This window comes from Plectropomus leopardus, chromosome 16 (assembly GCF_008729295.1).
Source record: "Plectropomus leopardus isolate mb chromosome 16, YSFRI_Pleo_2.0, whole genome shotgun sequence".
NCBI lineage: Eukaryota > Metazoa > Chordata > Actinopteri > Perciformes > Serranidae > Plectropomus > Plectropomus leopardus.
Genome location: NC_056478.1, coordinates 23,165,453 through 23,179,101, shown reverse-complemented (window position 1 = coordinate 23,179,101; position 13,649 = coordinate 23,165,453). Strand labels below are relative to the sequence as shown.

General features: G+C 39.9%; 1 protein-coding gene across 1 annotated transcript in view; it reads left to right on the top strand.

Moving 5' to 3' along the window:
• Positions 1 to 13,649, top strand: part of cad (carbamoyl-phosphate synthetase 2, aspartate transcarbamylase, and dihydroorotase) — a 30,022-nt gene that overhangs the window by 3,116 nt on the left and 13,257 nt on the right. Inside the window, 22 exon segments of the mRNA XM_042503035.1 lie at positions 117 to 259; positions 399 to 414; positions 417 to 539; positions 1,437 to 1,608; positions 3,250 to 3,435; positions 3,524 to 3,633; positions 3,993 to 4,135; positions 4,296 to 4,427; positions 5,280 to 5,513; positions 5,598 to 5,819; positions 7,238 to 7,426; positions 7,561 to 7,685; positions 8,037 to 8,170; positions 8,331 to 8,443; positions 10,606 to 10,770; positions 10,865 to 10,950; positions 11,084 to 11,330; positions 11,772 to 11,870; positions 12,097 to 12,321; positions 12,506 to 12,688; positions 12,817 to 13,035; positions 13,366 to 13,533. Of these exon segments, the coding sequence (XP_042358969.1) occupies positions 117 to 259; positions 399 to 414; positions 417 to 539; positions 1,437 to 1,608; positions 3,250 to 3,435; positions 3,524 to 3,633; positions 3,993 to 4,135; positions 4,296 to 4,427; positions 5,280 to 5,513; positions 5,598 to 5,819; positions 7,238 to 7,426; positions 7,561 to 7,685; positions 8,037 to 8,170; positions 8,331 to 8,443; positions 10,606 to 10,770; positions 10,865 to 10,950; positions 11,084 to 11,330; positions 11,772 to 11,870; positions 12,097 to 12,321; positions 12,506 to 12,688; positions 12,817 to 13,035; positions 13,366 to 13,533 (3,434 nt within the window).

The window sequence follows — 13,649 nt, the reverse complement described above, 5'->3', positions numbered from 1 at the left end:
GCACTCTTTGTCATCTGACATATAGAATGGACAGAGATACTTGCACACTTTTTAATTATAAAACGCTGGACCTACACTACACATTTTAAATTATTTGTTGTTTTAATGCACTCTAGGCATTGACACCCGCTGTCTGACCAAGAAGATCAGAGAGAAGGGCACCATGTTGGGGAAGCTGGTTGTGGACGGGACCCCTGAGGACAGTATTCCCTTTGACAACCCAGACCAGAGGAACCTGGTCCAGGAGGTCTCCCTGAAGGTAACCAACAGATGTTTCATAACATTTTTAAATGAAAAACTCTTTAAAAAAAACCAAAATTATTACTTATCACTTATCACTTATTTGGAACCCTGTAACTAAATTAATACTGAATTACTTCTCTTGTGATTGTCTCCAGGAGCCCAGAGTATTCAACCCAGTGGCAGTTTGCGAATCACAGTGGTGGACTGTGGCATCAAATACAACCAGATCCGCTGCCTGGCTGAGAGGGGCGCCTGTGTCACTGTTGTACCCTGGGACCACCCGTTGGACAACACAGGTCTTTCCCACACTTCTGCTGCTAAAAATTAACTTTACTTTAACTTGCCAGAAGCTTGTTGATTTATACTTAAAATGTTGAGGAAGTCGACAAAATGTAAGCAGTAATTATGGAAAGTTTTCAGCATACCTTTTGCAGAACATAGAGCCGAAATATGGGACTATGCCTGCATTTGTTCTAAGGAAACTCTCACATAAAATCACTTAAAGGCAGGGTTCCCGAAGATCCTTAAAAAGTAATAAAAAGCATTTATTAATTATTAATCATTTATTAATTAATTTAAAAATAAGGCCTTAACTGATATTAAATGTCTTAAATAAATATTTCAAAAGTCTTAAAAACTGCTCAGGCATTGGAAATGGGATTTTTATGATTCTTTTTTTTCTGATGTTGCATTGTAAAATCAAAATGTAACTGGAAATATGTTTTGTTACTATTATTATTATTATTATTATTATTATTATTATTATTATAGTTATTATTATTATAACTGTTGTTGTTTTAGACATATAAAATCCATGAATTCCCCTTGCATGAATATCACCAAAAAAGTTTTATGTCAGTAAATATTTTAGGAAAATTGTCGCTAATCAGTTGATTGTCAATTTTTGGTTTATGTAAAATTGGTCTTAAATTTCATGACAAGTGGCATTTAAAAAGTTTTAAATCTAACGTACCTAAAGCTGTAGGAACCCTGTTCAAAGTTTTTTCAGAAGTTTTAAATAAAGTGGCACAGGACCAATAACAGAGATATTTAAAATTAAGTTAATAAAATAAACTTAATAAAATTAAGTTTTATGTGACAAAACACTGTTATTATTCACAGATATGGATGCAGTGTGATATATTTGTCCAACCTTCACTTTAAGCGTCATTTCTTTTTCTTGTCTCGTGTAGATTTTGATGGTTTGTTCATCAGTAACGGCCCCGGGGACCCCCAGCTCTGTCAGGCCACCATCAACAACATGAGGAAGCTGGTCTGTGTGGAACGTCCCAAGCCGGTCTTTGGTATTTGCCTCGGTCACCAGCTGCTCTCGTTAGTCATTGGATCGAAGACCTACAAGATGAAGTTAGTACCTCAAACTCCACAGTGTGCTGTAGTGGTGGTGTACTTTCTCAGTTTGTAATTAATTTAAGTTGTTTTGAACTGATTTTGAGTTTGGACTGTAAAATGACGTCTTTTTTTTTACAGTATATACTGAGAGTCTTAATGGTGATAAATTGATCACAAAGTTGTCATTCATATTCTAATTTAAAAAAAAAAAATGGTTTCATTTGATATCCATCTTATTTTTTTTCTGCAATTTATACAGCTCTCTTTTTAAATGCCTTTAAATGACAAAGTGTGAACTTAATTTTGGGCATACTGCTGATATGCACTCACATTTAGAGCTCAGTATGTGTCTTGCAGAGCTTATCGAAGCTTTTTGGAACAGGACAAAGACAGAAATGTGCCCTCAGTGACCTGAACCAGGGAACCTCTTCCAAACCCTTTTGCAATCTCTAGAAACACAGACATTCATGCCCACAAAGTTTTTTTTCTTTTGGGAGAGTTGTGATGTGAACTGCAGATTTTCGCTGTCCTCAGCAGTCTGGCCTCTCCTGTATGAGCAGCCGAGTGTTGCACTGACCGGCCTTGTTATGAGAAAGGCTAAACAAACAAGCTAGTCCGCTTCTCACTGCAGAACTCCTCAGTTCTATCTGTGAGTCTCCACTGATGGCAGCTCTATCAGGCTTGGTGTGAAGGTCACAGCGGGTGGCGAATGTTCCCATTGCTCTGCTGGAATGTTGTTGGCACCTCGACAGCCGGGGGGGGGGGGGTTGGGATCTCTTGAATTGTAAGTAGCTGCAGATTTATCAGTAATCCAGCAATCCATGCTTTCTGTTCACCTGGACCTGGAAGTCTAAAGCCACATCTAAATGTGTCGGATTTTAAATTTGCATCAGGTAAACACTTTGAGTTTTGCTTCTCTTTTGCTCAAGAACACCTTTGCATGCTTCTCATCACCCTGTAACGTGTTGTATCCTTAAAATGGGGGATTTTGAAGAATTTGTTTGTTTGATTTCAGTGCTCTAAAAATCTTTTCTTAGAAGTAACATTAGAATTTCACGTTGTTAAAATGGCAAAAATGCAGCTCCTACTTTTATCATACTGTTTAAAGCAACTGTTCCTCAGAGCTCCCACAATGCTTAAGGGTAATGTCACAGTAATGCCTTATTAGATGCATTGAATGCATCTAAAAATGGAAACTCATTTTGACACTCATCTTTGAACTAAAATACTTCATGGTTTAATCAGCATGCATCAGCATTTTACAACTTAAATCAAAATATAGAAGTTTTGTGGTCTCTGATAAGGCCTGTCATGGGATATCTCCTTAGGGCTGTACCCGACTCCGAATAATGTCGGTCATATCGGATTTGGCTGTTAAACACATGTTTGACTAGTTCCTTTTGTATATTGCGATACATGCAATATGGTAAACTAGCCAAGTTAAATGAGGAGCGCTCACTCTGCAGCTTTATCTGGGGACCAAAACATCCTCTGAAGTACACTGACTGACAACAGCAAAAAAGATCACTTGACTTAAGAAATCTCAATTGACCAGCAGTCCTTTTTCAACAGCACCAACTGGATGAGATCCTAGATTATGAAACTAAGATCTAGTCCTTAAAATGTATTTGATTTTTAATCTTTCTTGTCTCTTAGATACGGTAACCGTGGCCACAACCAGCCGTGCATCCATAAGGGAACAGATCGCTGCTTCATCACCAGTCAAAACCACGGGTTCGCCGTCGACCCTGACACCCTGCCGAAGGACTGGGACATCCTCTTCACCAACGCCAACGATCACACCAACGAGGGCATCGTGCACAACACAAAACCGCTGTTCAGGTAACGGCAGTCGCTGACACGGAGTGATTTGGTAATACATGTGGTGATTTAATGCTCTGATTTAATTCTTTGCGATGCTTTTTTTCAGTGTTCAGTTCCACCCAGAGCACATGGCCGGCCCCACAGATCTGGTCAGCCTGTTTGATGTCTTTCTTAAGACTGTGAAAGACCACAAGGAGGGCAACACCACCAAATCTGGTAACGATTTTAATGTTTTTAAGTCCTTTTTTAGTGTATGACTTCACTTGTATATGTAAAACATATTATTTCTCAGGCCAAATGTTTTTAATAGCATCATTGTGAAACATTATTATTCATTTATTGGTCAGACTTTCCCATTTGTCTAGCTTTCTGTCAGTTAATTCAAATATATTTGAGACTTCGTTACGAAACAAGGCTCATCCTGAACATTAATATGTTGTTTTGATCATTTTAGGGCTCTCTGTAGACACACCAGTTTAGTATCAAGTTGTTGAACTCTTTAGTTATCAATGTAAACTATTGATGAGTAGGAGCAACAAAACAAAAATGTGTGTGTGCGTGTGTGATTTTTCCAGTGAAGCAGCGTCTCATGGACCACCTCACCTACCCAAGTTCCCCGAAGCCTGAAGAGGTTTCCCGACCGAAGAAGGTCCTGATCTTGGGCTCTGGAGGACTGTCCATCGGTCAGGCCGGGGAGTTTGACTACTCCGGCTCCCAGGTATGAGCAGAATACTTTTTAAAAACAGCAGTGCAGATATTTTGATGCTGTTGATGTGAAAGTTGAGGGAGGATAATAAGATTTTAAAGCTGACCGCAACACTTCTGTCATCAACATTAAAGTAGCCTTTAAGCTGTATTAATGTAGTTTTGTTTTCCAGGCGATTAAAGCTCTTAAGGAAGAGAATATCCAGACTGTGCTGATCAACCCCAACATCGCCACTGTCCAGACCTCCAAGGGCCTTGCTGACAAGGTCTACTTCTTGCCTATCACAGCGGAGTATGTCACTCAGGTGTGTATGAACTCTTTTTGTCTGTAACTGAATGAATGTGGTGACTAATAGGTGAATAAATATAATCAATACATCAGTAAAAGGTCTTTTTTTGCCTCTACGCCAGTGATTGCTGTGACCGGATCCCCATTTGTCCCATTCGGGTGAACGCAAGAACACCTTTAGGGAATTTCTTTAAATTTGGTAGATATTTGCAGTTTGAGTTAAGGACAAATTGATTAGATTTTGGTGTTCAAAGGTCAAGGTCACTGTGACTTTGCGTCTGTCTCATTCTCGTGAAGGCAATATCTCAAGGTGTCCTTGAGTGAATCTCTTCAAATTTAGCACAAATGTCCACTTGGACTCAAGGATGAACTTGTAAGAATTTGATGGTCAAAGGGTCACTGTGACCTAAAAGAAAATGTGATTTGCCATAACTCAAGAATTCATGTGCTAATTATGATTAGATTTCACAAAAATGTCAAATAAGATATAATGATGAAGTGGGGACATTTTATATCCCAAAGGTCAACTTCACTTTGACATCATGTCATATCTCAGGAACAGAAGGGGAGTTATTGGTCAGATACTAAATTGGTGACCCTAATTTTGTGTGTCTACCTTCAAACTGTGGTGGTTTTATAGATCTTATGTGTTATCAGGGGAAGATGTGTGTGAAACATGTAAACTCTAAGTGTAACTTGACTGCTGTGAGGAGGCATGCAACCGAGAGGCAGTAGTTCCAGTATGTAGAAATATGATTCTTCTCGATTTCATCTGACAAAAGACGGGGGTTATTGGTTGGACAACAGGTTTTTACAGTATTAGTTTCCATGAGGTATAAATGCTGAATGTCCACATTTTTGCCCTCAGGTGATAAAGAACGAACGTCCAGATGGCGTGCTGCTGACCTTCGGCGGTCAGACGGCTCTGAACTGCGGCGTGGAGCTGACTAAGCTGGGCGTCCTGGAGAAGTACAAAGTAAAGGTTCTGGGAACACCGGTGGCCTCCATCGAGATGACCGAAGACAGGAAGATCTTTGTGGAGAAGATGGAAGAGATCAACGAACATGTTGCTCCCAGTGAAGCGGCGCTGTCTGTCGAGCAGGTGAGGAGATGTTACCTCCGTTTCTCCAAAACTGAAAGCGCTCTCTTAACAAATATCTAAATCTGTCTTTTTAATTCTTTATAGGCAGTGGCAGCTGCAGAGCGTCTTGGCTACCCTGTTCTGGTTCGTTCAGCATTCGCTCTTGGTGGTCTGGGCTCAGGTTTCGCCAACAACAAAGAGGAGCTCACCTCTCTGGTGACATCAGCGTTCGCCCACACCTCCCAGGTCCTGGTGGACAAATCACTGAAAGGCTGGAAGGAGATTGAGTACGAGGTGGTCCGGGATGCCTATGACAACTGTGTCACTGTGAGTAAAATAAAACATATTGATGTTTTATTAAGAAGTTGATACCCAGTCCGCAAACTTCAACAGGTAATTCAGAAATTTGGCAATGTTCACAACTTGGCCGTGATTAAAACACACCTACGTTTAACACTCATTTGACAAATAAACAACGAGACCTGATGGTAGGCTGACCGGGTTATGGCTGCTTGTATGTGGGTATTATGATTACCACTTGGACTTAACCCGTGTTGTTATTCATAGGACATCTGAGATAATAATCCTAGTTTGGATAAATGAAGGTATGTGTGCCTCATACAAAAACTGATGAAAAAGTTATAGAACTTTACAATCACATTTTCCAGGCCAAGAAAAGTCATGGAATTAGTAAAAATCATTAAAAGTTTTGGAAAAGTCATGGAACTTTCTATGTAATGAAGTTGTTAGAGTAATCTTCTGTGGGTAACAAGTAATGAAGCATAACGGCAAATTTATTTTCTGTAGCTGTCAGTGTGCCGTAGCTCTTTTATGCATCCATGTTTTTTACGTTCACACACTTTTCTCTTTCTGTGCTTTGTCCGTCTCTCTTTATATGTGCCAGCTTGCTGAAATAATAATTAATTATAGTTCAAATCTGAAATGTTTGGAAAAACACCAGGCAAGTGGGAAAGAAAATAAATAAAAAAATTTCCATGTCCATGAAAATGTGTGGGAACCCTGTACACAGTCTGGGCTGGGAGGGAATTAGATTTTTTTGAATATAAAATCCCTGATCTCTAAAAATAAATTGATCATGCAAATAGAGTGTTTTTCATCGGGTTTGGAGCAGGCGGCCAGTGCTGACAAAATGTTTAGGGAACATTTAAAGGTCATAGAATAGTATAGGCAGAACCGGTAAGTTTACTGTCTCTCTCTGTGCAGAGGTGAACTTGTCTGGGTTTGGTGTTGATTGGTTTGTATGAGCTATTGTGCCTGGCTACAATCATCTGGCAATTATGTATCAACACAATACAGGGCTGTCACAGTTAGGAAACTCCAGGGAAAGTTTTTAAAATTAGACAAACTGTTTCCAAGTCCTGGAAGTGTTCTGGAATAAACAGAGTGTTTTGAAAAGTTTTGAATATACATTGTTTTGAATGTTTAAAAATCCCCCAAAATGTTGAACATTAAGCAAAATATGTTCTTTGTTGAATGTAGTGCTGCACTGCTTGAACATTGGAATGTCACTGGTATTGTCTTACACACCTACAAACACCTTCATCATGTCAGTGCCAAGGCCGCACCCCCTGTTATGGCAAAGAAACATGCTGTCACATAATCAAATGCAGAATATGTTCTTACGGAGAATGTTTAAATGGAAAATATGCAGAGTCGCTCATTTTACGTAGCACAGATATATTATGAAACTGAAGGAATACCTTTCATTCATTCCTCTTGCTCAGGTGTGTAACATGGAGAATATCGACCCTCTGGGTATCCATACCGGAGAATCCATCGTGGTGGCGCCCAGTCAGACCCTTAATGACCACGAATACAACATGCTGAGAAACACAGCGGTCAAAGTCATCAGGCACCTCGGCATTGTGGGAGAATGCAACATCCAGTACGCTCTTAACCCCGAGTCTGAACAGGTAACACAATAGTTTAAATACACAAAATAATGGTCCTTTTTGTTCATACTTACCAATAAACACATGCAAACAGAACAGACATAAAAACACACATACAGATTCTTTTATGACCTGTGCATGTTGATGTTTTGCAGTACTACATCATCGAGGTGAACGCCCGTCTGTCGCGGAGCTCCGCCCTGGCCAGTAAGGCGACGGGTTATCCTTTGGCCTATGTGGCGGCTAAACTGGGCCTGGGGATTCCCCTGCCACAACTCAAGTACGTGTCTCGAGCTTAAAGATAACAGATGATATGAAAATAAATCCAAATCCAATAAACAACAGCAATGCTCTCTGGGTATAGTTAAGAATTTAGCTCTATATAGGTGAGTGCTGAAAAGTGAAAACAAGAGCTTTCCTGCGTAAAAGTATGTTAGTATTTTGAAAAATGTATTTATTCACAAATTCAGGTACCACATTTCCAGTGTGCAAAAACTTTTAAGGATAGCCAGCCCTGATTCAAGCCTCTGTGACTGGGAAATTAATTTAAAATTGACTTGTATATATTATGTTACATTTAATCAACATATTATATTATATAAAAAAACTCTGTAAATTCTACTTTCTGTAGGAACTCTGTTACCAACTCGACAACAGCAAACTTTGAGCCCAGTTTGGATTACTGTGTAGTGAAGGTGCCTCGCTGGGATCTAAGCAAATTTCTCAGGGTTTCCACCAAGATTGGTAGCTCCATGAAGAGTGTTGGTAAGAGAAACTGAATTTTATCAATGTTTTTGAACATGTTTTTGCCTTTATGAAGTGCTGGAAAGAGGAACCAGTGTTTGATAAGATCTTAACCTTGTATCACTATTTATGAAACTGCATTAATGCAGAACAACATCTTCACCGGTGCTTTTTTTGGCAGGTGAGGTGATGGCTATTGGCCGCAGTTTTGAGGAGGCCTTCCAGAAAGCTCTGAGGATGGTGGATGAGAACTGTGTTGGCTTTGACCACACCATCAAGCCTGTCTCTGAAAAGGTAAAAAAAAAAGAAAAAAAGGTTAATCTCTTTTTTTTCCACTTGTAAACTGTGACCAGACGTTTATGAGTCACTGCTGATACCTGTAATCCTTCAATCCATGGTGTACTATGTAGGATTTTCCTAAAAAGCACAACAATGGATAGACTCATACAAAAGTAACCCCTCTCAGTCATCACTTATGACACACTAGAAGTTTGTGGCAATATACTTACCAGCAGAGACTCTGCCCGTGTGTTTTTTTTTCTCCTTATTTTGCTGTGTTTGGGACATTATTGGGCACAGTGTGCACACGTGAGGTCGGGACCTTTTTTTAAAAGATAAAAACCACCTGGCAGACCATAAGCAGCACACAGCATAAAGGAAGCTTAGAAAGTTCAAGACACAATGCCAAACAAACACAAAAATAGCAAGTGGACAGTAAATCTGGGGTTGAGTTTTGCTTTAATTTCATTTATTTTATGTTATTTATATGGAAAACGCACATTAATCAACATTTCTGTAAATGCACCAGTGTTAGCCACCTGGCTGATTTTTTTAACTGTAGTTCTTTGGCAGGATGTTTTGAAGCCTATATGTTTTGTAGGAGACACTGTTTAAAAACAGTCACTGACAATTCATGCATAGACTACCTTTAAATAAATACAAGATGATTTGCATTTTGGAGAAAAAGATTGTGAAAGCATTTCTGTAACCACACAACACATGCGTTCTGAAACATGCTGAACGAGCCATAGCACACACTAAGTGAGAAGACAATGTAGCATACTGCAACTTGATAACTATTCCCTGTTTGACTTGTTTAGCTCAGTTCTGAAAACTTTGATTTAAATTCATTCATATTCATAATGGAAAGTGCCCCCAGTATTTCCACCAGAAGCCAGTTGCTGCTGACACAATAATGGAGTACATGACAGCAAAACTGCAAATAAAAACTGTCATTTTTCTACTAAAACTGGACTCAAGTTATAGTGTTATCTGAATACTTAAGCATATAATGAGATGCTCTTGAAAAAGGCAAATAGAATGAAAAACCCTCTGACAGGGAATCTTCAACAGTGTTTGATGTTCAGTTTTATTGACAATGAAATTTAAATACAGTAAAAAAATATTTAAAAGTCATTCAATGGTCAATTATCAATTATTGTGGTGCAGTGGCACAACTGTTGTGGTGTTTTAAACTTGGCCATCAGATGGTGCTAATGGCAACCAAAGTACTGTGCATTGTGTCAGGTAGATAATACATTTTGATGACACTGTTCATGCCTTATTGCAGCAGTGTCAAACTCAAATGCACAGTCGGCCAAAATTAAAAACTGGGACAAAGTTGCGGGCCAGACTCCATATTTATTGAAAAATTGACTACAATAGAAAATGTTTTCCTTTCTCCCCAGATATGTCATGATAAACTTTTTCATATGGAAACCAACTTAAGTTTTGCTTAAACATTGAATCGGGAACAAGCAAGCTTATTAATATTATAAACACATAAGAAATTAAAATTTTAATATAAGACACATCATTGGCATCGTTTCTTATTTTTATTTCAATAAATAAAATGAAATAAGATTTAAAAAAATCTTATGCTCCTCTCTCTATCTGTAGCCTTTCAAGTTCATTTTCAATGGAAACCTTTTTTGTTACAGCCACGTTGGTGCACACAAGACATCCAGGTCTGTGCTTTATATTCGTGAACACACACTCTGCCTCCCACCTGTTTAGAAAGCTCCTGTTTTCAAAGTCAACCTTTCATTTGGCTATTTTTTGGGAGGGATAGCTTAAATTTTCCCGAGGTGGCTGACAGCATGAATGTCAACAGAGGAGGAGGGGGTGCTTGCAGGTCTTGATTGATGCGCCAACACACTTGCAGTGCATTCTGGGATTTGTACTATTAGAGGTGCATGCGCTGTATACCGGTGGGCCAGCTCTAATAGACATTTTATATTATCTCGTGGGCAAAATATAATTCGGCCTTGAGTTTAACATCTCTGCTTTATTGGGTCTTCATTTATGTATTGTGTGTTAAATGTATCATCATCATCATCATCATCAAGTGTATATGGTTGATTCTTTGGCCAAAGAACAAGCAAGATAATAGTTAAAGTTCTCAATGAAAATATCTGCTCATGTGCTCATGTGCTCTTGCCCCCTCTGCTCACCAGGAGTTGCAGACTCCTACAGATAAGCGCATCTTTGTTTTGGCGTCGGCGCTCAGGGTCGGCTACACGGTGGACCAGCTGTATGAGCTCACCAAGATCGACCGCTGGTTCCTGCACAAGATGAAGAACATCGCCGACCATGAGCTGCTGCTGGAGACGTACAACCAGGTAAAACTGATAAGAAACTAACATTGGGAGAGTGGCAGCAGTTGTCCTCTCTTCTTGTCTTTGGTATTTTTGTTGACATTGTTTTTCTAACTAGGACGAGAGCGCCATGCCTCCAGAGTTGATGCGTAAGGCCAAGCAGCTGGGCTTCTCTGACAAGCAGATAGCACGAGCTGTACTGAGGTGAGCTGGAGAGACAAGATAGTGCCCTGCATGCTCCTATTCATACCAAAATTGATGATCTGCAGGTTGCCTTCTCTTCCTGTTTTTTGATTGTCCTTATTTCTGAAGGTGTTTATTTATCTTCCTCCTACAGCACGGAGCTTGCTGTGAGAAAGCTGCGTCATGATTGGTCCATCCTACCTGTAGTGAAGCAGATCGATACAGTGGCGGCTGAATGGCCTGCCTTCACGAACTACTTGTACCTGACCTACCACGGCACGGAGAACGACCTGAGCTTCGACGATCAGCACGTGATGGTGATCGGCTCCGGCGTGTACCGCATCGGCAGCAGCGTGGAGTTTGACTGGTGTGCAGTCGGGTGCATCACAGAGCTCAGGAAGGTGAGTGCAGCATGATCTCACACCACTGCAGATTGTTGGTGTCTTCAACAAAACTTTTCTTTTTTTTAAATTCATGCTTGATATATAGCTGGTTGTTGATGTTGGTTTTAACATATGTCTGAAATGATCAAAGTTGTTGATTTTAAATGATATAATTTATAACAGATATGTTAAATAATATTTCCATTTTACATTTATTTAATTGATAAAAAAAAATAATATTTTTGTAATTTGCAAAAGTATCTTCCTAGCCAACTCCATCTTGCTGTTTAAAATACCTGTCTTTGTGATTTAGCCTGGTGAGGTCACTTTATTAAAAATTTTTTAAAAGTTGTTTTTTTTTTTTTTTTTTACCTGATTATGAAAATAAGATGACAACTGACAGCCAGCTTACATGAACAAATGCTACTGTAATAACATGATTGTCTCATATTATTGCAGATGGGTTATAAGACCATCATGGTGAACTACAACCCCGAGACAGTCAGTACAGACTACGACATGTGTGACCGTCTCTACTTTGATGAGATCTCCTTTGAGGTAAGATTTTCACATAAATCCTCAAGAAACAAACAGTGAGATTTTGTGCTGCAGAGATCAACTTGATAGAAACTGTCTCAAACACAGTTCATGGAGTGTTACACTGCATATATTTAGCTTAACTTAAAACACTTGCACATTGTGGGTTTTGCAGGTGTGTGATATTTAATTTGCCCCCTGACAATTATTATTTATAATAAGTGTGCATATACTGTGCATTTGTCAGGTGGTAATGGATATCTATGAGAGGGAAAACCCAGAGGGAGTGATCCTCTGTATGGGAGGCCAGCTGCCCAACAACATCGCCATGTCGCTGCACCGTCAGCAATGCCGCATCTTGGGAACTTCACCGGAGTTCATTGATTGTGCGGAGAACAGGTTCAAGTTCTCCCGAATGCTGGACACCATCGGAATCAGCCAGCCGCAGTGGAAAGAGCTCTCCGACACTGAGGTACAACTCGCTTTGTATAAACCAAAATTTGGTGTAAACCATTGACTTTTCGAAAACTGCATTTTAAAGTTATGGCGAGTATAATATTGTTTTACTGTTTGGAGTCTTTTTCTGCATATTGTATTTTTTAATTTAGTAAGAAATCTCCATCCTCATGTCTATTTTCCATTTCTTATTTCTCCAGTCTGCTGTCAAGTTTTGTGAGACTGTGGGTTATCCCTGTCTGGTTCGTCCATCCTACGTTCTCAGTGGAGCGGCCATGAACGTTGCCTACAGTGACAGTGACCTTGAGAAATACCTGACCAACGCTGTTGCTGTGTCCAAAGAACACCCTGTTGTCATCTCCAAATTCATACAGGAGGCCAAGGTGAGGAAAAGAAATCTCAAGTAGTGAAAGTTAAGCTCTACTATGATCTGTCAGAATTGAACTTCATAAAATCAGTTTCTTCTTCTGAGAATAGTTCAAAATGTCTGTAACATTTTTGCATTTTCCAGGAGATAGACGTGGACGCTGTAGCCTGTGACGGGGTGGTGATGGCCATTGCGATTTCTGAACACGTGGAGAACGCTGGCGTTCACTCCGGTGATGCCACACTGGTGACACCGCCTCAGGATCTCAATCAGAAGACGATAGAAAGGATCAAGATGATCGTCCATGCCATCGGCCAGGAGCTGCAGGTCACTGGACCTTTCAACTTGCAGCTGATTGCTAAGGTGAGAATCATCTGTGGAGGATCTACATTCATCACACAGAAACTGGCCGTCTGCCCGAAAATGTTTTAGAATTAATTTGAATTCAACATCTCCGGCAAGATGCCTCAACTCTTTCTTATTTGTCTACCAGATAATCTTACTTAAATAATCATGGAAGAAGTTATTTGCCTGCTAAACATGCATTGTTGATAGCGTTTTAGTAGACACAGAGTGGATGCAGTGGCTGTATTTTCAAGTATTTCTGAAGAAAACAGGCGAGGAAGTCAGAGTGAGGATCCACAACAAAATGCTATTAACACCGGTTTTCTAATGCTGTGCTTTTTCTGTCAGGATGACCAGCTGAAGGTGATCGAATGCAATGTCCGAGTGTCTCGCTCCTTCCCCTTCATATCCAAGACACTGGGCGTGGACCTTGTTGCCCTGGCAACTCAAGCCATTGTGGGGGAGGAGGTAGAGCCTGTAGGGCTCATGAGAGGAAAAGGGATTGTAGGAGTCAAGGTAACCGACTCATTGCATATGATTTTCTTCTTGTTAGGGCTGTAAAGCAGCTTCTTTGGAGACTTTTACTGAGGAGGCGTCCATTAATTAAACTTCACCTCACTGTGTGTCACGTC